Source organism: Pygocentrus nattereri, chromosome 28 (assembly GCF_015220715.1).
Source record: "Pygocentrus nattereri isolate fPygNat1 chromosome 28, fPygNat1.pri, whole genome shotgun sequence".
NCBI lineage: Eukaryota > Metazoa > Chordata > Actinopteri > Characiformes > Serrasalmidae > Pygocentrus > Pygocentrus nattereri.
The window spans coordinates 26,211,847-26,238,565 of NC_051238.1; the positions used below are offsets into that span (position 1 = coordinate 26,211,847).

Sequence of the window (26,719 nt, forward strand, 5' to 3'; positions counted from 1 at the left end):
TCAAATCTGTTCATTTTTAAGATTAAGTTAAGATTAAGTTTAAGTGATTAGTCTGCCCAATAATAATGTTATTATGCAACTACATTTAAACAGCATAGCAAAAGTACAAAACTGTAGATTCTGAGGGGTTAAAGAATAAACTACAGTCCTTCTGGAGACCCCTGTTTTATTTCAAAGTCCTTGGTGAAATTCTCCAAAGTGGCATGTCTCTTGCTCCCTGTCAGATCGAGGAACAGTCCAAAAGGTGATTGTCTTGCCAAAAGACACAAGCACAACAGAAGAGCTCATCCTGGAAGAGGTGGAGGTTTTCAGGGTAATTACGCAATAGAATGTGTTCTGTGGTTTTTTTAATAACCCTCATAATTTTCTAACTGAAGACAGTATGTTGAATTTGACAACTTTTATATGTGGCAGCTGAATGTCTGTCGCTGATGTTTTTCAGACTCCAGCACCAGTGAAAACTCTGAAAATCTCCACTAAAAGGGTATGATTTTTTTTACAGTCTCCAAATGGAGCAATCACTTATTCCATACAATAGTGTACGGTACTTTTTAAATATACAGAAACGATGATGCAACTTACAGCGCAGTTAATTATTCATGAAAAGCCAGTTGGCGTTTAAAAATCCTTAGAGGGTTTCCAGAATTAAACATGTCCTGTTCTGCAATGTTTTTTGTGTTTTGACTGTTACCTTTATCTCCACTACTGTTACAGCAACAGCTTTATGTGTCATCGCAGCGGGGTCTTACCCAGGTATCTCTACACCGGTGTGCTGTGTATGGTAAAGCCTGCTCCGACTGCTGCCTGGCTAGAGACCCCTACTGCGCCTGGGATGGAGAGACATGCTCCGCTTTCACCCCGGCCACCAAGAGGTCTGCACACTGCACTTTACCTGCATACTCTGTTAGTGGCTGCTGTGACATAAAAAAGTGTCATTTAAAAAAGTGACAAAAAAAATCCTAAATTTTATAGTGCAGAATTTTTTTTTTCACCAGAGTTTGTGTATAACTGGTGTTGCTGCTGTAACTTCAGATATGTGATACTGAAAATGTCTGTGGATATTTCCTCAGGAGGAGCAGGAGACAAGATATCAAACACGGAGACCCGTTACGCCAGTGCAGGGGCTTCAATTCTAAAGGTATGTCTGATTAGGAATGGACTGGGATATGCAAACTATGGTGGTGGAAATGCACTGAAAAAAACAGAACACTCTGAAGTTACTCAAATACATGATGTCATCATAGTGTTTTCCAAAAGTAAGCAGACTGAAAGACAAAATAATGTTCATTTGGATCAAGTAAATTCAGCGCAATCACATTTACAGTGTCTGACACCATAAAAGCTTTTTGAATTCCTTGTATATTTTGGTTTCTGTTTTTCTATGTGCACATGCTCCCCTTTATTCCCTGTAAGTGGTTTATAGTTCTGGGAGCTAAAAGAAAACTTAAGCCTAACCTCACAAAGTAATCATCACTATAAACCCAGTGCAGTGGAAAACTCACCATTTCTGATGTATTGGTTTTTCTGGGAAAACTTGGGAAATTAGAGTTTTACAGTTAAACAGAAAAATGAAAGGAAGTGATTAGGTGTGTAAGTATGTCCTGTCTCTTGTTCTCTCAGTAGAGAAGCGCCTGAGGGAGACAGTGCAGTTTGGTGTGGAAGGCAGCAGCACATTTCTGGAGTGTCAGCCCAGGTCTCCTCAGGCTACTGTTAAATGGCTCTATCAGAAGGACAGCAAACGCAAAGCAGTAAGATTCCTGCCCTGTCCACCGCTCATCACTGCTTCATTCACTATGAACCATTTTCTTTATTTCTCAGTTATCAAATAGTTACAAGTTATTTGGTTAGCATTTCAGTAGTTTGTCGTCATTTCAGCGCACATAACAAAGACCACTAACAGCATGTAAGTTACAAGAAAATATATAAAATGCATATTACGGTTTTAGAATCTCACAACTCACAATTCATCGTTGTCTTTTACTTCTTCACTGAGAATTACTGAAGATGGGATGATCCTGTGATGCTGTGACTTCTTGCAGCAATCAAAATTCTTTGAGATTTCAAACCAGTCATTTGTAATTCTCAAAACAAAAAGTCAGGACAAAAGTATTGGGACAACTACACATCTACACAACTACACTAACCCTAACCCTACATCTACAGGAGCTTTAATGGCATCTCATTTCAAATCTATGGCAAGGCATTAGTATATAGTTGCCCCCCCTCCTTTGGCAGCTGTAACAGTTTCCATTCTACAATATTTTGGAGTATGCTTGAGGGAATTTTTGCCCTCTCATCCAGAAGTGCATCAGTAAGGTCAGACACTGATGTTGGACGAGAGGGCCTGGCTCACAGTCTCCATTCTAGTTCATCTCAAATATGTTCGATGGGGTTGAGGTCAAGCTTTTCCATACCAAATTCACCCAACCATGCCTTTATGGACCTTGTTTTGTGCACTGGGGCTCAGTCATGCTGGGACAGGGAAGGTTCTTCCCCAACTCTAAAATGTCTTGGTTTGCTGAAACATTAAGATTTCCTTTCAGTGGAACTAAGGGGTCTAATCCAACCCCTGAAAAACAACCTGGTAGCATTATCCCTCCTCCACCAAACTTTACATTTGACACTGTGCAGTCAGGCAGGTAACGCACATTGAGATTGGTGATGTTAGGTTTGCATGCAGCTGCTCAGCCATGGAAACCCATGCATGAAGCTCATGACGCACAGTATTTGTACTGATATTAATGCCAGAGGACGTTTGGACCTCTGCAGTTATTGTGTCAGCAGAGCGTTGGCAACTTTTATGACTTGCTGTGGTTCGTAAGTGCTTCCATTTTTCAATAATACCACTCAAAGTTGAACGTGGAATTTCTAAGATATTTTTCCAACTGATTTGTTGCAGTGCTGGCATCCTGTTACAGTACCACGCTCAAATTCAGTGAACCAGTTAGAACGTTCCATTCTTTCACTGATGTTTGTAAAGGCAGACTGCATGGCTCAGTGCTTGAGTTTATACATGTGTGGCAATGGTACTGAATGAAACACCTGAATACAATGAGTAAGATGTGTGTCCTAATACTTTTGTCCATATAGTGTATGTGTTCATAAGCACAAGCAAAGATAGGTTCAAAAACTGGGGTTTTTGATAGGGATAGTGTTTTCAGACACTACATTAAAATGTACGTATATGTAAAGATTAAGAATAAAAATATTGAGTATCGAAGTTCTTGTTCTATCAAAGTTACTGGATGCAGAAACAAAATAGCACCTATAACCGTGTATAATTCTGCTCAATTCACAGCTCAGTCGCGATAAAGAGGTCCTGAAGACGGGTCATGGCATCCTGCTGAAATCTCTCACTCAGGCGGACTCCGGTCTCTACCACTGCCTGGCCACAGAGAACAACTTCAAGCACACTGTGGCCCGCGTGTCCCTGCGAATTCTCGACCGGGAGATTGTAGAGGCCCTGACAGCACCAGACAGCCCTGCAGAGCCAGAGCGTCACCACCAGCACCATCATCATCACCCTCCTCCTCCTCCACCCCCACCCCAAACCCCACCCCCACCCCTCCAGCAGCTCCCACCACAGCCCGAGGTGCGCCTCATCAACCAATACTGCCAGACCTACTGGCAACAGCAGAGCCCCAGCCCGCCCCACAAACCCAAACGCACCAACCGCAGACACACCGAGCAGAAGGAGTCTGAGGAGCCTCATGAGCTGCAGGCCCAGTGATAATGTTCTGAGTGCTAAGAGCAGAAAACACGAGTCGTTAAGTTGATTGTGTTCCATACACTGTGTGAGCAGGATAGGCAGTGTCTCTAAAGACTGTGTTACTAAGCTAAATTACATGTGTTCATGCAAAAAAGTCAATTCTGATAAAAGCTTATTTCAAGACTACATTTGATTTTATCACAGCATGTTGAAGTTGCCGGTGCAAGTTAGTGAGGCTACAGCCTTAACCAGGAATGGGACGATTACTGCCGCGCTATTAAACCCAATGATAATCGTACGGTTGCAAATTTTAGCTCCTGTAATGCCGTATAGCAACCGTCTGCTACACTCTCTCCAAAGCATGTGCTAGACAACTATTATCAATTTGGTTATAACAAATACGCGTGGGTTACTAAAAAGTGTCCATACGTGTGATGAAAGGATTTCAATGGCTGTTAGTAGCTTTTTAAACATTTGCAGTATATATTAACTATATCATTTTGGAAATCTAGAAAGCACATTTTCATACTGTTCCATTCCTGGTCTATTCCTAACACAGGCTCCTCTATCTTCAGCTCAGTTTTTGCTTTTTTTAAGGTTATGATACATAGTGTTCTGAGTTTGCAGAGCAGTAGATGTTGAATTATTTCCAAACCATAGGAAACCGGTATGTGCCACATTGCATACTATAGAGTTTAGGCTTTTTGTGTTCTCTTTAACTATTGTTACATTGCCATTACCTTCACAGAGTCATTGAAAAGTCAGTATTTCATGAACAGTGTACTCATAAAACTGTGGCACTTGGCATTGCTAGTATTTAAAGCTTGTTATGTTGAGTCAGATGGTTGTTAATCCGCAGCCTGTGGAACACAGTGGTGGAAAGAATGCTGTGGAGAATTTCTACGTGATTCCACTCACATTCATGGCACAGTCATCTGCTGATTTGTCAAAAAGAAGCCTTTTCCTGTACCGGGTTATAATTATGACATGATGCATTCAGATATGATTTTGACCAACTTTTTATGTTATCAAGACCAAGGGTGATCAGGAGGACGTAAAGGCTTCTAGAAGTTGTTTTTTGTGGGGTTTGTAAAGATATGGCTAAGCTTCCGTCTCAGTAAAATGTCTTGATATTTTAAGAGCATTCTTGAGTTAGTCTGCATCAGACAAAGCACAGCTGCAGATACTGGAAGTCTGGAAATTAAGTGACATCAAATGTTTGAACAATGTGTAAGTCATGAGAAAATGCTTTTGCAAAACCTGTGATTCATATTTTACATCTTTTAGAAGTAGTTACTGAACAGCTAGACCCATGTTTCCATTACTGGTTAGTAGGTACTGAACAAAAACTACTGCAATTTGAAGGCAGTGGTAGGCATGTTATTATTAAATTATGGTTTTTTCTCAAAAGATAAATGGGAAAGACAAAATTATGGACCAAAATCTGCTCCAGTCTCCTGCCATAGTAAGAGAGATTTGCAGCAAGAAGGAATATGTAAATAATAAAAACTGGAGACTAGATTCACAATGAAAAAAAGAAAGAAAGCTTGAGTTCTGAGTTAAGGGACATAGACCTCTGAATTACTTGGTGGGCTAATGACATGCCCAAATCAGGACTCTGGATACAAGCTGGTTTTATCTATGGGAAAAATGAATGGAGTCACAAGGTCATTTAGTGGTCGATTTACATAAATGGCACAAAAAAGCACTCGTTCACATTTAAAGAGGATTTCCACTGAAAAGCTACTCAGAGCAATGGTACAAGCTACTTCACAGAGAGATATGACTTGAACTGGTTATGAATACGCTGCCTGATGTTTGAGATGTTGTTTTATACTAGTTTTGAGAAGGTTTTTAACTAAAATGTGCATGTAGGGTGTTGTAAAGGATACAGTGCCCAAATAAAACTTTTTTCCAGTTTACTACTGTTTACTTCACTGGTCACTTTAGACTGATTTGATGTAAAATGGTGCAGTGTAGACATCACCACTTTTCTCTACAAAGCACTGCTGCATATCAAACCACCCTGAATGTTTTTTACATCTCATCGATTGAATTATACAGAAATTATGATTTTTAACTGAGGTCGCCAAGTTACATGAAAAGTAACTCTCACTAGTAAGGCTTCTATATATAGACCAAATGAACACTATTGTGTAACAACAGCAGCTACTGAAATTGTGGCCTGCTGCCGCCAAAACCACTTAACTGGGACACCTCACAAAGCTTGCTGGTTTGCACAATTAGGCTGCCAGTCTTATGATATCAGCTGAATGTGCAGGAGCGTTAGCTTCCAATCACAGTGATATATTGACAAAAATGTAGACAGGACAAAAAGTTTAGGCATCTTGTAAATGTGTAGTACTTCATTAATGCCAGACATGATGGGGTGATTTTTGAGAATGCCAAGCATTTTTCCCATAGAGAGAAACGACTTACACCCAGGGCTTGTCAGGATGCTGTCGGTCGATACGTCCTCAGAGGTCTATCACTTGCTTATCAGTATGCTGTGTTTGCTGTGCACATTTCTGAATTTGAAAGCAAATTATTCTTAGGTAAAATAACAATCCTGTAAAAAAAAAGTTGTGTACTGAGAAATTATTGTGTCACAAACCATCGCAGTGTAGTTTTTCCTTACTCCATTAGGTCGTTCGGGGAGGGCCGATGCAGACGTTTGTCATTAGTATTTCCTTTCACTTTCTATCGTTGCCTCTTCGGCTTCGTATTGGTAAGGAACAACCTGATTGAACTCTGTACACAGCAGTAGTAGTTCTGTGACACTGTCACCTTTTCCATATCAGCGGTAGATGTTCTCTGTGGTTAACTGTGGTTATTTTTTGCTTGTGTATAAAGGCAGTCCTTGTGCTTTGTGTGACAGTTACACATGTACATAGAAATGGTGTGTATTCAAAAGGTCTCGTCTGTGTTCGGTCAGGTTTTAACTATTAATATTCTTTTGCTCCCTCCCCTACTCTCTCCCTCTCTCTCTCTCTCTCTCTCTCTCTCTCTCTCTCTCTCTCTCTCTCTATCTCTATCTCGCTTTTCTCTCTCTCTCTCTTTTCTCTCTCTCTCTTTCTCTCTGTCTTCTCTCTCTCACTCTCTCTCTCTCTCTCTCTCTCTCTCTCTCTCTCTCTCTATCTCTATCTCGCTTTTCTCTCTCTCTCTCTTTTCTCTCTCTCTCTTTCTCTCTGTCTTCTCTCTCTCACTCTCTCTCTCTCTCTCTCTCTCTCTCTCTATCTCTCTTTTCTCTCTCTCTCTCTTTTCTCTCTCTCTCTTTCGACCCAGCATATTTATTTTGAGAATGTACATATTCATATGAGTCGTGTTCTTTTGGTGGTGAGATAGGGCTGCAAATGGCAGTTATTATTGTGCATTATTATTCATTAACAGGACCAGAATATACAGACACAGAGAAATGCTATTAGAAAAAGGTCCAGTAGGAAGGGAGTTTTTATATTGTGACCACTGCCATGTTATGCTCGGTTCAGCAAGCATGTTTTTCTTGGAAATAAGACGAGTTTGGTGTGATAGAAAATAAGATAAAGTGAAGTTTAACATATAGATATGAAAAGCAATGTTCAGAAATGCCCAACATCTGGCCTCAAGCAATGAAATGAACACTGCTGGGACTGATACTGATCACTTTGTATTAGAGGTTTATGGGTTACTTACTTTAGCAGGCCATTGATGAAAAAGACTGTCCAGCCTGCTGACTATAAAATCATGGAGAATATTTCAGTGGTTAATAAAAAGCACATCTTTGTTTAACAGGTTGGCAAGCACAGAAGGCCTGGGGTTAAACAGCAACCAACAGCTACAAAAGTCCAAACCGTAATACATTTTGAACCATTTAAATGTTACTGTGTCAAAGATACAACGCTGCCCTCAGAGGGAACGTGGTGTACAACCCAAATGATATTTGTTCTCGTGTTATCTTTGCTCTAGTGTTTCTCAATGAACTAAATGCAAATATGACTGCATCTTACGATACTTCTGTGTATTCATGGTGTTTTGTGTTAGCTTAAGTTAACGTGGTTGTTTGTAATAAATATTATTTTATTATGATTGTGCGGTTGGGGAGTCTCATAGATGTTTTATAATCATAACAATAAACTGCTGTAATTGTTCTTATTTAACTCCTGATTGTTATTGACCATGAAATTGTTTATATAGCTGCTATCAAAAAGTTGAGCTGAGTGGCTGAAGATGGGTTTATGCTAATTATTTTATAAATCTTTTAGAAAAAGGCAGTTGGCAGTTGTGAGTCATGCATTTTGGTGATGGGATAGGCTGTTCAGAGAAAAATGAAGTACATTTTTCTGTGCTTTTTTGTTATTAAACTATAGCATTTCCATTGAAATCCTGTAGAGCGTGTTGCCCTCCTTGGGCGATTACACCCACTTTGCACAGTTAGGGTCTATGATCTTATAGAGCATAGGCATTACTGTCTTTCGAATAGTAGAGGGATAAAATATGACATAGAAAACATTGACAGTCATAGTTAAGCTAGACTTACACATGCAGAACAATAATTAGTTTCTTGTTTGATAGTTTTTAAAGACCAGCACCGACACAGTTTTTGCTCTATACTTAAAGACAAAAACATTATCGCATTAAAAATGCAGCCTTCAAGTCAGTAATCTATCCTTGCATGAAGTGGATTTCCATTGGATTATTGCTGGGTTACCCAGCTCTGGTCTTGGACTCCCCCTCCTCACCACTGCATAGCTCTGTATTTTCCCCACTGAGTCGGATAATTAGTTAATTATCAAGCCGCAACGGGAAGCTCCACAACTGGAGTTTGGAACATCCATTGTAACTTCATACACTTCAAACATAGAATAAGATTTCAGTTTGGGTCAGGCTCTGAAGTGGCTCCTTCACAAAAATTATATTCAGTAATATTAACTCTGGCATGAATGCCGAACCTCTTTTCCCAGATATTTAAAGCCTTTTTTGAAACTATATCACTTCACATCAACCGGTATATTGTTTTGCAGTAAACACAGCTCAAAAGCGTAGCATACACATGAACACATTAAAGCTCAAGACAGCAGTAAGTGTAGGATTAGGATCAACTAACAGACGAGCAGCTAACGTTAATAATCTCACTCTGGGTTGTGCTTTTATGGAGCTATCATGCTTGCTATGACGTCAGTCTCACATCCAAAATAAACAGCTGGCTAGCTTTAGCTGAGTGGACCTGCTTGGCTCCGTTCACAAGGACGATGAGAAATTTACGTAAGCTGGAAACAGGACACATCATCACAAGTTGAAGCAATAAGGGAAGCATATCTTCTCATATCTTCTCTGCACAATGCAAAGTTGAGAAAATCCTTGAGTGGTATATTATTTTTATAAAATAGTGGCCAACATAAAATATGATGAACATTTTTTTAGTAAATATGTTACTAATAATGATCTAAATAAGTACTTTGACAAGAAATGTAGTTTCTTTAGCAGATGGTATGTGACGGGCTGCTGAATGAGGAGAAGAATGTTTGGTTGCCCAGCATTGTATATTTCATTTTGTTTTGTTGTATAAAATGAACGTCTCATATCAGCGCTGGTCAATGCAAAACCCTTCACTTTATAAGCACTTTTTGGTCATCAAATTACCACCACGATGGCAAGGCTGATTTCCATTAGCACCTCTACGTGATTTCTAGTACTATTTTGCACCAAGCTAATGGAGCCACTCTTCCCACAGTGGTGCTAAATTTTAAGTAGCTCCCTCGTCCCTACATAGTGTCATTTGTAGTAATTTAAATACAGGCTCCTGCTACTCGACAGATCCGTAGCTAAAAAATATTCATGTGGGATTCAGCCACATCCATACTCGACACATTTGGCTGTGGAATTTCCAAACTTACGTAGCACACTATTTTAGGTAGATTTAATGTGTTAAAGCAGATCTAACTAAAATACAGTGTGTAAGCCATTCAAGTGACACGCTTTAACCTAGTCTTTCATACTGCTGTTTTACAGTGAATAATCCAGTAAGCACTTCAATTCAAACCTGTGATTTTAATTGTCAAACTGTAGCTAAGCTGACCAGCTTAGTTCTATTTAACCCTTGTGTGGTGTTGCGGTCTGTGGAACCCATTTTCCATGTTTACCAAAAGAAAAAAAAGATGTGATTTATTATTATTTCAACCTCAGATTCCTTGGCTTTTGCTCAGTGTGTATGTGTTTGTATATGTGTGCATGTATGTGAGGGTGGACAACATGGACAGGCTGCTGACTGGGTACAGCTGCTAAAGGAGAACTCAACACTGGCCACTTGTGATATTTTAAACATCTGATATTTTTATATAAATTGTTATGGGTTATGATTTAAAAAATAATAATGCAGTGGATCCACCACCGTCCGCTGAGTAATGAAAACATCAACACTATACAAGGGTTAAGAAAATGAGCAGTTAGCCCCTTTGATTTAAACGGGGCTCTTACTTCAACAGTGCATGTAAGCAGCGTTAGAGTCAAGATTGTCGAGATTCCGTTAACAGCGCAAGGGTTTCTGTGACATGACGTAGTAATACAGAGTTCAGTTGTTGTGAGGCGTCGGTGCAGCTTTGTCCAGGCTTAGGCTTAATTATTCCTCTCCCATCATGGTTCAAGTGACCGCTCAATCCGGGATCCATGATATTTACACTTTCAGGATCGATCCCTATGTCTGTCTGAACTGGTGTCATATAACAGCTACAATTTAAACGGTTTCAATCGCTTGTCATACGACTTTGAATTGGAGAGAATTTTTTAGTCGTTATTTTGTTCCATAGTACCACAATGTGCACAATTTAGATTTAAATATTTTAAAAGAACAGATAAGGTTCTGAAAAGAACATCTTTAAAGATAAAATACTAAAAATACATTTTATTGTAAATTTGTAAATTTATTGTAAATGTATTTATTGTTCATTTCTGCCTAAAGATTTGATCAGAACTCTTAAAATCCTCTATATTAATTTTATTATAATTCATTCTCTATGCTGCTCAGCTTTCTCAGTCATTTTAGAATAATTTACACCTCATTATATATATATATATATATATATATATATATATATATATATATATATATATATATATATATATATATATATGTACATGTATACAATACAATTATGAACCTCATAGTTCATAATTCTGGACACAGCTAAAAATTTGTAATTTATATACAAATCTTTTTTATTTAAATGTATTCCAACAATAATGCTCCATTACATACTATTATATTTTGAATACTTGCATAATGCAAGTTAAAGCTTGGTGATAACTTTAAATAGACTGAGCAAAAATGTGCAACAGAGGTAATTCCTGACTCAAATACCATATTAGAATATTTTGTGCAATCATAACAAAGTTGGTATTATATTATTAAAAACATACACATATGGTGATTGTGTGTGTGGTCTGGGTTGAGCACACATTCCCAGCCTGAAAAATGGTCCCATTCTGGCTATTAGCATCAACAACCACACAGCCTGCACAGCAGTATTGTGGAGAAGAGCTGCTGTGCTCAGTTCACACTGTTTCCGTAACACTGGTGAAGAATGGAAACGTTGCAAAAGCCTCAGCAACTTCCTGTCCCACAAAGATGCAGTACATTCAGTCATACACAAAAATTTGAATACCCCCGGTCATGTTCTGTTGACTTTCTAAGTGGAAATAAGTAACACGTCCTCTACAGAGACTTAAATACGCCATTTTTTCTGCCAATTTCAGTTTTAAACATTGGAAAAAAAAACATACAATATAAAATGTGCCATAACTTTTGCTCAGGACACATTTTATATTGGGAGTCCAAAATGTTAAAGGAGAATTTCACCAATATTATAAAATGTGTGCATAGTGAAATGTAATGTAAACAATGTAAATAGTTATTAATAAGTAATAATAGCTGCCTCACGGCTGAGACATTGCTTCGAAATGGTTTGAGAAAAGATTTTGGCCTTAAATGTTTTATAATACATTCGTGGTGGAAAAGTGCATGCAAGATGTGGTAAGGTAATTAGTGCCCACATAAAACTTCCTTTTTTCATGTTTACTGCTGTTTTATCATTATCAACATTCCATCCATCCATTCATTTTCTAAGCCGCTTCTCCGTCAGGGTCGCGGGGGGATGCTGGAGCCTATCCCAGCAGTCTTCGGGTGGAAGGCAGGATACACCCTGGACAGGTCGCCAGTCCATCGCAGGGCAGACAGACAGACACAGACAGACAGACAGTCACTCACACCTAGGGCCAATGTAGCATGTCCAATTGGCCTGTGGGAGGAAACCGGAGAACCCGGAGGAAACCCACGCAGACACGGGGAGAACATGCAAACTCCACACAGAGAGGACCCTGGCCGCCCGGCCGGGGAATCGAACCCAGGCCCTCCTCGCTGTGAGGCGACAGCGCTACCCACAACGCCACCGTGCCGCCCCATTATCAACATTACATAGGCTATACAAACTCAGAAGATATGTATAGGTTAACTGGTCATTATAGAGAGTAAATAAAATGGCTATATTTACTGGTTCCTATTACCATCGTGCCTTGAAATCTTGAAAACTGCAGGACGATATCTGTTTTCTAAGACCCCTGTTACCCCACCATCAGGCCGGTTCTCCTGTCCTGACAATGCAGGTACTAAGTATTATTGGAAGCACCAAAAGCCTCGAATCAAGTTAGCTACCCTCCAGAAACTTAAACGTCTTGGAGCCCCAAATTTCTACCACTACTTTCTATCACATCAATTGCTTTACATTAGACACTAAACAAGTAGCTCAAGCCAACCCTGGCAAGACATTGAGGAAAGTGGACATTAATAGTATTGCATTCATAGACAAAGCTATAAAATACAAAATTTCATAAATACAGTACAATAAGCACCACCCTGAATGCGCGGTGGAATCCCCCTCCGGTCAAACTCCTCTGTGGAACAATCCCATGTTTTTAATAAATAACAAACCTTTTATATTCCCAGCCTGGAATCAGAGAAGAATAACCAGCCGGGCACAGCTGTTCTCTGATGGCTTTTGCTAATGACCTTTGATGACATCAAAGAAAAATACGATATACCTGATAATTGTCACTTTCAGTATACAACTCAAAGATGTTCTAAGGAAAACAGTTAATAGTGGAAATTTCTGCAATCACACTGCGCCCCCCCCCCTTAAAACTACACTCCCTTAACCCAATGTTAACACAAATATATAAACTTATAGCCTCAAAGGACAACACTACCTCACTCTCAACTGAAAAATGGACCTCAGATATAAAAGAAACATGCAACGTCAACTGGCAACATAAATCCTGGGAAGTGATCTTCTCTTTGTCTTTCTCTATTCAATATAAAACCCTTCACAGAACATATATTTCAGCCTCTAACCTACACCATATGGCATTCAGTCACAGTGATAAATGCCAACATTGTCCAGCTTTAACAGACAACTACTATCATGCCTTCTGGAATTATCCCCCAACCCAGCACTTTTGGTCTGAGGTCATGGACAGGCTATCAGAGATTTTGGGCCTTGTCAACCCTTTATGTCCCATCATAGTGCTACTTAATGACCTTTCCTCACTTTCAGCACCCAATCACCTCGAATGCTTTATATTCATTTTGCTTATCATTGCCAAAACGTTATACTGCTGAACTGAAAGGACAGAACCAAAATTTTGAATAAAGCATTGGCTTAACCTCCTGATGGATCACTGCAACTTGGAAAGACTCACTGCACACTTTAAAAATAACACAAAATCATTCAAGGAAACCTGGTCACAATATACTGAGATCTGATTTCTCTCTCCAAACTTATCAGGGAAAGGTTAAAACCCCTACATAGGATTTGATAACTATTATGTTGTTTGGAGGGGTGTTGGGTGGTTGTGGTGCCACATCACCTTAAATCTACATGATCATCATTAATAAACGATGATTTGGGACATTAATAGCGAAGTTTAAAAAAAAGTCCCCTGGAAAAGGTGGGGGGGTTGGGGGGGTTGGCCCCCAATTCCTGTGAAGTTGGGACGTTGTGTAAAACATAAATAAAAACAGAATACGATGATTTGCAAATCCTTTTCAACCGATATTCAACTGAATACACTACAAAGACGAGATATTTAATGTTCAAACAGATAAACTTTATTGTTTTTTGCAAATATTCACTCATTTTGAATTTGATGCCTGCAACACGTTCCAGAGAAGTTGGGACAGGGGCGAGTTTCCCACTGTGTTACATCACCTTTCCTTTAACACTCAATAAGCGTTTGGGAACTGGGAAGCGTTTGCCTCGCCGCTTACCTGCAGAGATTTCTCCAGATTCTCTGAATCTTTTGATGATTTTATGGACTGTAGATGATGAAATCCCTAAATTCCAACGTTGAGAAATGTTGTTCTTAAACTGTTGGACTATCTGCTCATTCCCAGTCTTTTGTTGCCCCTGTCCCAACTTCTTTGGGACGTGTTGCAGGCATCAAATTCAAAATGAGTGAATATTTGCAAAAAACAATAAAGTTTATCCATTTGAACATTAAATATCTCGTCTTTGTAGTGAATTCAATTGAATATCGGTTGAAAAGGATTTGCAAATCACCGTATTCTGTTTTTATTTATGTTTTACACGGGGTTTCAATATAAATAAATAAATAAATAACAATAGCATTGCCCTGGATTGCACTGAGATTACAACTATGAAGAAAATGTTTAGTAGAGTTTGTAGGTCTGCTCTAAAGAAAGAAGCGTTTTAGAAGGCTGTGAGTTGCAGCCCAGGCAAGCACACCATGCTATACCAATAAGGATCCTTGGGTAAAACTCTTAATGCTACATTTCTGTTAAGTCTGATTTAAAACCAGTTTCTATTGTTTTTATGTCACTCATCCCCCCCCAGGGTTAGGTTGACAAGTATGCAGTGTCCTCAGTGTAAATGACATCTTTGCTTCTGAGCAAATTACTATTTGTGGACATGGTTAAACTAAGGTTGGGCTTGGTGTCATAACCATCTGTCAGGTTGGGCTGAAGTACATTTAGAACTTAGAGTCAGGTTTAGAGACATGGTTAAAGGTAAGGAGGAGGAGGAATTCTCAGAAAAGAAATGCTCTCCTTGAGCTAAACCATATTATTTTTTGGTCATAACCAGCCTCTCCCACTGGGCCAATGGAAAACATAAAACCAACCGGAAATTTCAACATGGAAAATTGCATATATTATTGAAGATAAACATAGAATGTTGGACATGAAGCAGTTCTCAAAGATTGCACAATAAGTTTACTTTATTCAGTTGAAAAAAAAACATTTTTTTTTCAGTCAAGCTTTAACAAATATACACCATTGTTTTGGATCCTCTCTCTGCTATGTTGTCATAATCATGTGCTATAAGCCTATTTGTAATATTTCAGTGGCCTACCTAAATTGACACTGTGTATGTGTGTGTGTGTTTGTGTGTACCAAAGTTGGATATTGGCATTAATCATCCCATTCATCATCATCATCATCATCACCTGCATCGTCTTCACTCTCTCCTGAGAAGAGAACAAGTGAAATCAAATACTGAGTGACACTGTTGTTCATATAGAGAAGACAAGTCGTCCGTCCTACTGTGAGGGACAGAAATCTATACTGCGTTTATTATTTTCAGCAGCAGACGGAAATATGAAGATCACAGGTTCTTCTCTTTAAACATTACCTGAGGAATGAATGACTTTGCTTCTTTTCTGCATCACCATCATCAGAGCTCCAACGATCCCCTCGTTACACTGGTCCTGCGGCGGAGGTGGCAGGTCTGAACTCTCCGACACCTGAGAAAACAAATACAGAATTCATAAACGGAATGAAAGAGTGCAGATATCCTTATTTCCTCATCTCCTCAAATGTCTTGTGTACATATATGTGTCAAAATGCTTAAAGATAAACACTTCAACTGCCTATAAATTCCCAAAGGAAATTGTTACCTATAGTTCAGAGAATTATAGAGATATTAGGCTACGTTTTTGATTTTTTAATGACTGATTCATTAAAGTTGTACAAGCCCATTAATCTATGACTGAGAGAACAATCTGATTGCTTCAGAGTGGCACTTTATCTTACAGTCTTTAGCTTGGTGCCTAGTCGGATCTGGTCCAGTAAAGCTCCTCTGCCCCCTGTTGTAGATGAAGGTGCAGAACTGACAGGGCTGCCACTGCTGTAGTTAGATGCAGGAGTGGGTGGTGGAGGAGGAGGAGGCGGAGGAGGTGGTGGAGGTGCTCCAGCACCAGGTGGAGGTGGTGGGGGAGATCCATAACCACCAGAGGGAGGTGGAGGAGGTGGTGGCCCAGTTCTTCCACCAGGGGGAGGTGGTGGGAGGGGGCCTCGTTGAGGAGCTCTTTGGTTGCGTGAAGGTGGAGCAGGTGGGGGTTGGCCTGGGACAGGTGGGAGGCCACTCCGAGGTGGTGGAGGAGCAGGGGCACCTGGGACTGGGGGGAGACTTCGAGATGGAGGACCCATGGCATCTGTATGAACAGCAGAAGCTGTAACGTCTTCAGTGCAATATCAGAATGCAGTTCCTTCCAACATCATCTGTTTACAAACCAAGAGCTAGAAGTTCTACAAGTGCAATTTCACACTTAGTGCCCAGTTAGGGTTAAGGTCGTGTTGCAAGCAAGACTTTTGACTGTTAACAGAGAGTGTAGGAGGTTTTGTCACTCAACACAGCCAAGAACTACACCTACTTTGACAGAAACCAACCACAGTGTCCACATGCAGTCAACTAGCCAAGAAGCCTTGTTTATAAAATTATTAACTACCATTAACTTGACTTTTGACCAAAAAAACTACCCTTAAATACAAAGGAGTAGACACAGAAATTGTTATTATGACTAAAATGTCAAAATCTTAAGTAGACTGGGCACTAAAACATGTATTAAGATAGCACAACAGCTGTTATGCTAACAGAAGATGTTGGTAGATGCACTTGCAAAGCCATATAATGCCTTGAAACTGCAGGTCTAGAAGTTAAGTGTATTAGTGGCATCAACAATATATTTGAATGACATCTCATGAAAGTGAAATTCTATTAGGAAAATTTGTAAATGGCACATTAACTTTGGCGCTGCATGTATTTTGCATTGGCTAAATCTACTGGATATACAAAACTTTTAAAAGGCAATAAAAATGTGTGATAATTCGTGAAGACAGAACCTCACCCTGTCTCCTCATTTCCTCTTTAACAGCATCCAGACCGCCAGACTGTTCGATGAAGTCATAGATAAGTTTGGAGGTCTCTTTGTCTGTCAGCTGATCGTCACTGATACCAGCACAAGAAAATAGCTTCTTCAGGTCTGGGTCCAGATTGTTGGTCTAGAATAAAATATAAATGTGTGTAAGTATTGCTCAGTTTGTTGTCTAATCACTTTCTAAATTGGTGAAAATAGGAATTCCTTACGTCAAAGCCAGCGTTTGGATCCCATCCAATATGTGAGACATGTCTAGAAGAAAAAGAAAAACCAGAGTGAGATCAGCCAAGAAAGAGTATGATTAACACCGCCGTTGCAGTAAAGACTGTCTAGGCATACTTACTTAAATCCACTGGGAGCTCCAATATCTGCCTTGGTGAGCCGAGGTCCTTTCTTCTTGTTCTTCTTGTCTTTTTTACCCTTGCCCAAGGAAGCAGGTGCAGGCAGGGGGACGGCAGGAGAGCGGTAGCGGGAGGGCAGAATGTCTGGGTTTGGAATATCCACAGTGACCATGCCACCTGGCTGCATAGTCGGACCTGGACCTGGACCTGGAGATTCCAAACACCTCGTATAATTAATGAGTCTGTGCTAAAAACACAACGTTGTGTTCATGCTCATGTACCTCATGTAAAGGTGCATTGTGCAAGATTTAAGGGGATCTATTAGCAGAAAGAGAATTTAGTATATAAAACAACGTTTTCATTAGTGTATAATCATCTGTAACTATGAATTGTTTTCATTAGTTTAGAATGAGCCCCCACCATGTTTCTACAGTAGCCCAGAGCAGACAAACCAAGCACTGGCTCTAGGGAGTGTCTTCCACGTTTTTACATTGAAGCAGCAGCTTGAATTTAGTGGGGCTACAGCACCGGTTGGAAGATGTGGAAAGAACCAGTGGTTGCTGCCAGTGCTAACTAACTGTTTTGTGTTGTGCTCAACACAAGTTCTGACAAAAGGAGGGTCATACTCATCATTTAAAAAGCAAAAGAGAAAAAAAAAGCAAAAGAGAGTGATTTGTCATCATCAAAGAAGTGAAAACAGAGAAACAGGCAGTGGCATTAAGTTTGTTGCAACATGCAACCTCACAGCTAGATGCTACTAAATCTTACACGCTGCACCTTTGAAGCAATAATTTGATGAATGCTGCATGCTGACCCAGGAGCAAGGGCACTGGAGGTCGCAGTGACAGTTTCAGCAGCAGTCATTTTACTTTACTTTCAGTCCTTTTTCACACAAGAGTTTTTTAGCTCGTCAGTCCTTTTGCTGCTGCTCATATGTCTCTCCCCCTCTGTTAATTCTCCACTCCTTGTTTAAAGGTGCCCACACTGCCAAAGCTAAACCAACATCAGCTGGCTCTCATTAAGGGCATCGTATACCAATATTGGGTAGGTTTCAATTCCTTGCGGCGTGGATTCCACAAGATGTTGGGAACATTCTTTTGAGATTCTGGTTCATGTTGACATGATTGCATCATGCAGTTTCAGGTGTACGTTCATGCTGCGAATCTGTGACTGGGAAGGCCACTCAAGAACATCGAACACATTGTCATGTTCGTGAAACCAGTTTGAGATGAACTTTTAGACATGGTGCATTTTCAGGTTGTAAGTAGCCGTTAGAGGAAAGTAAGTTGTAGCTATGAAGGGACGCACATGGTTAGTAACAGCACTCAAGTAGTCTGTGTTGTTCAAGTAATGATTGTTCAAATTATGATGATGTGCCAAGAAAACATTGCACACACCATTATACCTCCACCAGCCCGGACTGTTAACACAAAAAAGGTTGGGTCTGTGGATTCATGCTGTCAGTGCCAAATTCTTATGCTACCACCTGTAAGCCTCAGAAAAAGGTGAGACTAGGTCATGTTTTTTCCAGTCTTCTGCTGTTGTAGCCCATCCACCTCAAGGTTCAATGGGTTCCAAAGTTGTACAGAGTGTCAGCTTGAACCAGTCTGACTATTTCTGTTGATCTCTCTCAGCAACAAGGTCTACAGAGCTGCTGCTCTCTGAGTGTTTTTTCTTTAGTGCACCATTCTGTGTAAACTAGAGACTGTTGTGCCTGAAAATCCCAGGAGATCAGCAGTTATAAAAATACTCAAACCAGCCTGTCTGGCATCAACAAATATGCCCATGGTCAAAATCACTGAAATTATATTTGTTCCCCATTCTGATGGTTGATGTGAACATTACCTGAAGCTGCTGGCCTCTATCTGCATGCTTTTATGTACTGCATTGTACATGATTGGCTGATTAGATCATTGCAATTGCATAAGTATGTGTGCAGGTATTCCTGTTTTATTTAAATTATGACCAGTTGAATATATTTTGAATAATTAAACAAATAGGAGAAATTAGTAGTTGTGTAATGCCTAGTGCTCACGGTACTGTTGCACTGACCATTTGATGGTGGTATTGGTGGTGGTCCCAGTGTCCCTGAAATAAGAAAATACAGAATACAGAAATTAGTTCAGCTCTGTCTAGTTCAACAAGAACTCATCCAATATAATGAGCAAAGTGCACTTGCACATTCCTACCTTCACTTGGAGCATGCTGTCTTTTGTCTAGTGAACAAAAAAAAAACAATGCAGTGAGCTACAGGTTTGTTAACATGAAATGCACAGAATGCAGAGTTTAGTTTGTGAAAGCGAACCTTGGCGACTGGTTCGCTGGGTGATTTTTTCCTCTACTGTGTTTCTGAAAGCCTCTGATTCTTGATCACTTGCAAAGTTCAAACCCACTTGGCAGTCCTGAAACATATGTATTACTCAAATTAATCATTATGCGCCAGCTGTGGTTAAAACGGCTTGACTAACAGCCATGGCATATAGGAACGTCTCTCTGTATGTATTGCATTTATTATTTAATTACAATATTCATCTGTTAACCTCTTCCATGGAACTGGTGGCTGTTCAGACTTGTGGCTCTCGCCCCAACAACTAACAATAATTTGGCCAGTTTGCATTGTTTTCCATGTAGTTGCTGAATAAGGTACCTTAGGGTAATAAAAGTCTTGAAGTTTAAGAGGTTAATATTTATAATAATAATAATATTTATGTCCTGAAGGACTTTTCTAACATGCCATGAAAGGTACAGATTGTAAACTTTCTATCAAAACCATTTTGTGCTTGTTAGTAGAAGAGATATTTTAATATGATTTAAATTGACCAATATTGTTGTGCATACAGTGCTGTTTTGTGGAAATAAAAAAAAGACACTTTTTGGCATATTTTGTCATTTTTTCCCTATTTTTAACAAATCAATTAATATAGTACTATGCATTAATCACATAGTTACATATTACTTATAATTACATGCATAATCACATTCATATATGTACACATTAATTGTAGGGTTATCTTATAATTTATGTATTTGTTTACTTCTGTCACGATTGGTTCCTCCCACTCCCCCATGTGCCTTGTTTACTTTCCAGTCATCCACGTGTTTCTTCGTTTTGATTTTCACCATCCCTCCACCTTGTTTTGTGACTCCGCCCCTGATTGTTTCCACCTGTTTTCCACCTGTGTCTGGTGACAGCCCTGGTCTGTGTTGATCATTGTTTGTAGGCTTGTGTGACATGCTGTATGTATGTGCTGTCTGTGTTGGATGTTTTGCTTGTCCTGTTTGAAGTGTAGTATTTGGATTTTGTGTTTATTTCATTATGTCTGAATCTCGTTCTCTCCGAATTGGCTCATTGACCCTGGACTGTTTCGACCATGACCCTAGATTTGCCCTCAATAAAACTCACTTATCTCAGCGTATGTGTCCACCTCATCATTCCATGTTACAACTTCCATTTGAATAGCATAGCAAAACTATGTACTTGTGAAGGAAACACAACGTTGCTTTAAAAAAAATAATGTGCTAATTTTATTTATTATTATTCACTTAAAGCCTTTGTGTCAATACGTACAAGCAGACATTTGACCTAATTTCACAGTGCTTGGGGAACTGTTACTCACATCTCCAGGGAAAGAGTGAAAATACTGCTTTGGGCTGGTATAAGTCATCTGATTATACAACTCCTGCTCCCATATCATTTTTTCATCCTAAAATGCACACACACACACACACACACACACACACACACACACACACACAAGCATGATTGCTTATACATATTAATTGAATATAGAATTTATAGCATAACAAACAACATCTTCAACCGCAAATATACAGTGAAGTGGGAACAAGTACTCAGATGCTGTTGTTTTGGTTGTTTAATATACTTCCAGTGTGTATGTCCTTTTCAGATTTACACACATCTTTTTATCTTTTGACTTTGTACTCAAATAAATGTGAACAAAGCAGTATAAAAGCAATTCCAAACAAGTAGGTAAATGCAAATACAAGTAGTGATTTGTGAGCCAACCTTTACCTGTATTTAAACAAAAACGCAGCAAAGACAAGATGTTATATCTGAATATATCTCAATTTCATTCTGTTACAAAAAAGGTTTGGACCAAGCCTAGAAACATTGTTAAATTTTCAGGAAACATTTAAAAGGGGTGATGTGTTCAGGCTTAGGTATAAAAGGAGTATCCAGGAAAGGCCTAGTCCCTTACAAGACTGTACAGTGCACCTTGGATGCCATATCAGCAATATTTACAAACACTGCCAACGTCTCTGGACTGTTGCCCATATAAAATGGACTGATGCACAGTGGAAATGTGTGCTGTGGCCTAAGTCAACCTTATTATCTAGGGAAATAATGGACATTTCATTCTCTGGATGAAGGAAGTAAAGTACGATGCAGATTGTTACCAGCGCAAAGTTTAAAAGCCAGGATCTGTCACTGTATGAGGGGTATATTAGAGGATAACTTGAACTTCTGTGAAAGCATTATTAACTGAAAGTTACATACGCATTTTGGAGCAACATATGTTGCCATTTAGACACTGTCTTTTTTTAGTGAACTTGTTTATTTCAACATGAGAGCACCAAGAAATGCCAATTACAAAGGCATGGCTGCATAATCAGAGTATAGGTGCTAGCCTGACCTGCCTTTCTCCTCTTGAAAACGTGTGGCACATTATTATGCTCAAAATATGACAACAAAGGCCCTGTATTTCTAAGTGATAAAACAGTTTCACTTTTAAACTGAGCCAGTTGGTGTCTTCAGTCCCCAAATGTTTATGAGGTATTGTTAAAAGAAAAGGTGATATAACGCAATAGTACATTTGTTACTGTCCCAACTTTTTTGCAATGTGTTGCAGACATTATATTTGGAATGAACATATACTTACAAAAAATTAGAGAAAGAGAAAACATCAAAAATATGTATTGTTTTCAATGTAATACATGTCAAACACAATTAACTAATCACTGCTTTCTGTTTTTAACACTTCACATGTCCCAAAGTTTGGGCTATATGTGTTCATAAAAAATGTATAAGCAAGGATATTTTTAAAAACAAACTTAAAAGGGAAACTAGTATTCAAACAAAACAAACTACAGCAACACTTTTATGTTTCCAGACATCTTTGTTAACATGCTGAGAAGTCATTAGCTTTTGGCAGCGGTTATATTTTTGTCATTCCTCTTGGCAAACTTTAATTCAAAAAGTTTTGAGGGTCCATCAGCTGGACTCACAATTTCAAAATCCTTCATTCAAGTCAGGAAAGTGGCTAATCCAATGCACCTTATTTTTTACAAAAAAAGTTTTGAGTTATGTGACAGCCTCTCGATCGATGTTGTGAAATCTTCTGTTAATCAGAGATGATTCATTGTGGTTCCATGAATTTTTTCAAAGCAGTGTTAATATCTAGAACTTGATATTTTAGGAACTATCTTGCTTTGTTTATTCTTGTTAATACGTGTTCTTTTTTCATACTTGTAAATGCATCATCCATGTAAATTTGATGAGGATACGTGCACTGCATGTGTATTAAATTACAAAAACAACACTTGATTCCCTTCACTGTATATTCTGCAAAGTTGTAAGATAGACCTGTTATTCACACCTACACAAGTGAAATTATGAAGAATATGTGAGGAAAAGGACCTTGATATCATAAAAGCGAATGAAGTACGAACGACGCGGGTTGTCCTTGACAAAACAAACAACTCCAGTGTGCTGCAGGCTCCAGTGGGCTGGACTGTGGGGATGGGCCATATAGAGCTGCACAACCGCAGTGGCCAGAGTCTACACACACACACACACACACACACACACACACACACACACCCATAAAGCTCCAACTCTGACACAAAATCATTAATCATCATCAAGTCCTAAAGAAAAATAATGCATGTAAACATTCTCTACTACAACAGGAAGTGGCCTCTAGCAGCACTTCCTTTCACACTCCCTATACCTCATTTTTACCGTTTTACTTCTTGAGTCCCTGGAGACTGTTGACGATTCCAAAGTCATGTATCATTTCATTTTCCATTACCTTTCAACATTTCATGATTTGAGCTAATGACAGTACTGTGCAATGCAGTTATTATACTATCATTAAGTATATAAATCATCACAAGCTTAGTGTATAATGGCTCAATGATTATAGACACATATATTTGAATTTGACTGATTTAGGCACTGTGGAAACAGATTAACAGCCTGTGAAGGTGAAGCGACGAGACTAGAGCTGCAGTGACCTTTTGAGCAATAGCACGCTCTCTTTGTCTCTTCTGTTCTTTCAACAGGAAGATGCTTCTGATAATCATCCTGTTAGCATCACCTTACAGTCTTTTCAGCTTGCTCATTTCAGTCATTGTCCCAGTCCTCAGCTATGCGCCTGAATTTGATTTGATTTGCAATAAAGCCGCCTCACTCACCACACATCTTCGGCCCAGCAGGTCTACCAGCCGCTCGTTCTCCTGGGTGCTGAGGAGAGGGCTGAGCACGTTTTCCTGCCCCTTCACCTTTCCCTTGCTCATCTCTCCTTACTGAGGGAACACGATCGGATCCCTTGACAGAGCACTGGGGCCCTGATTTAGCACTCGTTGGTTTCACAAAACCTGGGTCCTGGTAGAAATAAGCGAGGAGCTGGGGGAACTGAGACTTCCGTGTTCTATGACATGATGTCAGTGTAAGTTCTGGTGAAGCTAACAGAAACAGGAAGAGTAGCAACTGTGCATATCTGTTCCACAAGACCTGCGGACAGGCAAGCTCTAACTTAAACGGGAAGTAGGCCCAGGGGCCCCAGTCAGTTTGCTAAGAGGTAAATATGCTTGGGGTTTCATGTACATCTCAAGTAGAATGCTTTAGTGAATATCACAGTTATTTTTAAAACAGTATGTTTTTTATCAAAATAACCTTTTCTGTATACCAGGACGACCACACAGCCTCTTTTTCTAGGACTGCATTTATAAACTGAATACAAAATCTGGGGTTTGGTTTTGCCTTCATGTTCATTTGCCTCTGTCTGCTCCATGCTGCCCCAAGTATCCTCTTTTTTGAAAACCAAAATATAGTCACCCTACCCACTAAAGTTTAGCCTAGACTGTTGGAATAATAAACATCTTTAGGTGGCAGAGTTACATATAATTAATCAAATTAGTGTAATTAAAGAAATGGTTTGGTAAAAAGGTCATTTACACAATTCCCCCCTTACCCCAGATGTATTCGGTTAACTAAGATATGTCTGGAGGCCAAATTTGGCTTCTTTAGTTTAGTGCTGAAGTTATGAGGCTAACATTGCTAACACTAGAAGCCAATAGGTGAGTTTCTGGTAAATGTTGGAGCTCTAAGTAAATCATATTGTGCCCTAAACCACTCTGACATACTAGATGTGTGACCATAATAAAGCTTTGGGTGCAGTTTGAGCAAGTGGGGAAGTTTTGGGTGTGAATTTACTTACAACATTTGGGTAACTGTAGACTTTTAGTGCTTGCAACATTAGCCTTGTATCTTCAGCGTCAAACATCTGGATACGTCTTGGCTGACTGATTACATATGAGGAAAACTGGATTTTTATTTTTTCTCAGCTGTTCTCGTGTTATTCTCTCTGATTTTGATTCCATAACACAGTGATAACACTGTCTCACTTACTACACATCTGCAGGCCAGCAGGTCCAATAGCTCACCTGTACGTTGAGGAGGGAGCTGGGCAGGTTCTCCTGCTCATTTCTCATTGAGAGACCATACTGAGGTCCTGATTTTGTTCTCTCAATACATCACGGAGCACCACCAAAAAAAAAATTTCAGGGATTTTTTTTTTCCAGTTTCAGTTTTTGTCACATGAGGTAAAATGTTTTGCCAGACATTTCTTCCCCATCACTTTGGTGGAAGTTTACCAACATTTAACTGTCCAACATACTGTAGCTTAACGGAATGGACATTACAGTCTAGGATTTACCTATGTTTATATCTGCTATTGAAGCTTTCTGTGTGCAGTAGACGGTTGTTTGTTCACTGTGGAGAATATTGGTGATTTCCAGTGCTGTAGGGGTTTTCTTTACAGCTCTGTGTGACTAAGCACAAAACAGGTATTATTTCAGAATAAAAAGTGAGTGATCAGAAAAACAGGCAACATTCTGTACTCTTTCATACTCACACTGTCCACTGAGAGCATCAAAGGGCAATTTCCATTAAACCCCTCAGGATTATCGTTTCATTTTTTGTGTACTATTCAAACTTAACAATGAACACAATGAATTGCCTTTGAGATTTTAACACCTTATATTTGCATTTAGATCTCTTCCATTTGTTTCAACATCAAGTTGTTTTTATAATATCAAGAAATGGCAAAAAAATGTATGTGGAATAAATGTAAAGAATGGCCTTTTCCTTACCAAACAAGACTGTATACACAAAAATAACTTCCCATCAAATTTAATCCTATTCAGTTTTCTATTTCTTCTGCCTGTGAACACAAATGCTAATGACTGTCATACTGAAAAATCTGAAAAATTAGCTCACCTCACCAAGAAGATGGTATTTTGTTCAGTAGCAGTTTTCAGCCTAGTTATCAATACAATCTATCATTTAATTTTTAATCAATTACCACCAAATAAGTCCGATTTTGATAAGTAGTTTCACTGGTTTAACGATGGGCTAAATACAGGCAAATCCATCAACCAGGCATTGTGACAACTAAGCAGGCGAGGCAGTTGAAGGGCTGAAGCTGTTTATTTGAGTCCAAAGGCTCAAACACATGTGTACATGTGCATTAGGGACTGACAAGGAGCACCTGAGAGAGAGAGGGGCCAAAAACTAGACACAGGGACAAGTGAGGAGGAAAAGAACCACAATAAACACAGAAGCACACATCTAAGGAAAAAGATGAGGCAAACACTGAAAAGGGAACGAGCAGACTGGAGAGATCATCACAGGCACAAATAGACAAAGACAGGTCAAGAAAAAGGAAAAATGGAAGAGCTAGCAAGGCGCACTTGGAAAAGAGGTACGTGAAAAAGCAACTACTACAACAAGCAATGGGTGTTGTGGATAGTAAGGATGCAGAGCTGAAATGTTCCGAGTTGGAGATCCTTTTGGGGGCCATTTGACAAACCAAGAGAATAGTGATGCATTTTCAGCTACAGCATCTAGATATACCCATTTGTTTGTTATAATTTACAAAAGATTTTAAAAATCTGCTCATGACAAATCATCACTAACAAATTTGGTATCAACTGAATTTTTTAGAATCTGCACATGTGACAGGTATTTTATTGAGCTATAAGTAGGGAACAATTGCAGTATAATGTAATTACACCATGCTTATGTTATTGCTGGTGATGGTTGTCACTTTGAATTGCTCTTGAGCCCTAAAAATAATCGTGCCCTAAAAAACTGACATCCAAGGCATACTGACATATTTAAATGCACATAAATGATATGGCATCTTACATAAGTTTCTTTGTG

General features: G+C 39.3%; 2 protein-coding genes across 3 annotated transcripts in view; one reads left to right on the top strand and one right to left on the bottom strand.

Annotated features, from left to right (window-relative positions):
* The window catches only part of sema3gb (sema domain, immunoglobulin domain (Ig), short basic domain, secreted, (semaphorin) 3Gb), a 50,037-nt gene extending 44,405 nt beyond the window's left edge, over positions 1-5,632 (top strand). The window contains exons 13-18 of one of the 2 annotated variants that reach the window (XM_017722423.2): positions 225-313; positions 443-484; positions 715-872; positions 1,071-1,138; positions 1,624-1,748; positions 3,299-5,632. In XM_017722423.2, the coding sequence (XP_017577912.1) occupies positions 225-313; positions 443-484; positions 715-872; positions 1,071-1,138; positions 1,624-1,748; positions 3,299-3,730 (914 nt within the window). In that variant the 3' untranslated portion in view covers positions 3,731-5,632. Of the gene's footprint in view, positions 1-224; positions 314-442; positions 485-714; positions 873-1,070; positions 1,139-1,620; positions 1,749-3,298 lie in introns of both variants that reach the window. The other variant, XM_017722422.2, reaches the window with a different exon arrangement.
* A 9,314-nt stretch (positions 5,633-14,946) lies between these two features.
* On the bottom strand, positions 14,947-23,962 carry wasb (WASP actin nucleation promoting factor b). The gene is made up of 12 exons (XM_017722421.2): positions 23,689-23,962; positions 22,910-23,050; positions 20,868-20,954; positions 19,556-19,652; positions 19,440-19,466; positions 19,303-19,338; positions 17,253-17,457; positions 17,119-17,161; positions 16,880-17,033; positions 15,786-16,186; positions 15,385-15,496; positions 14,947-15,220 (listed from the first exon to the last, which is right to left on the bottom strand). Exons 1-12 carry the CDS (start codon positions 23,788-23,790, stop codon positions 15,165-15,167), a joined length of 1,461 nt encoding a protein of 486 aa, XP_017577910.1. The 5' UTR covers positions 23,791-23,962; the 3' UTR covers positions 14,947-15,164.
* Between the last annotated feature and the right edge of the window lie 2,757 nt (positions 23,963-26,719).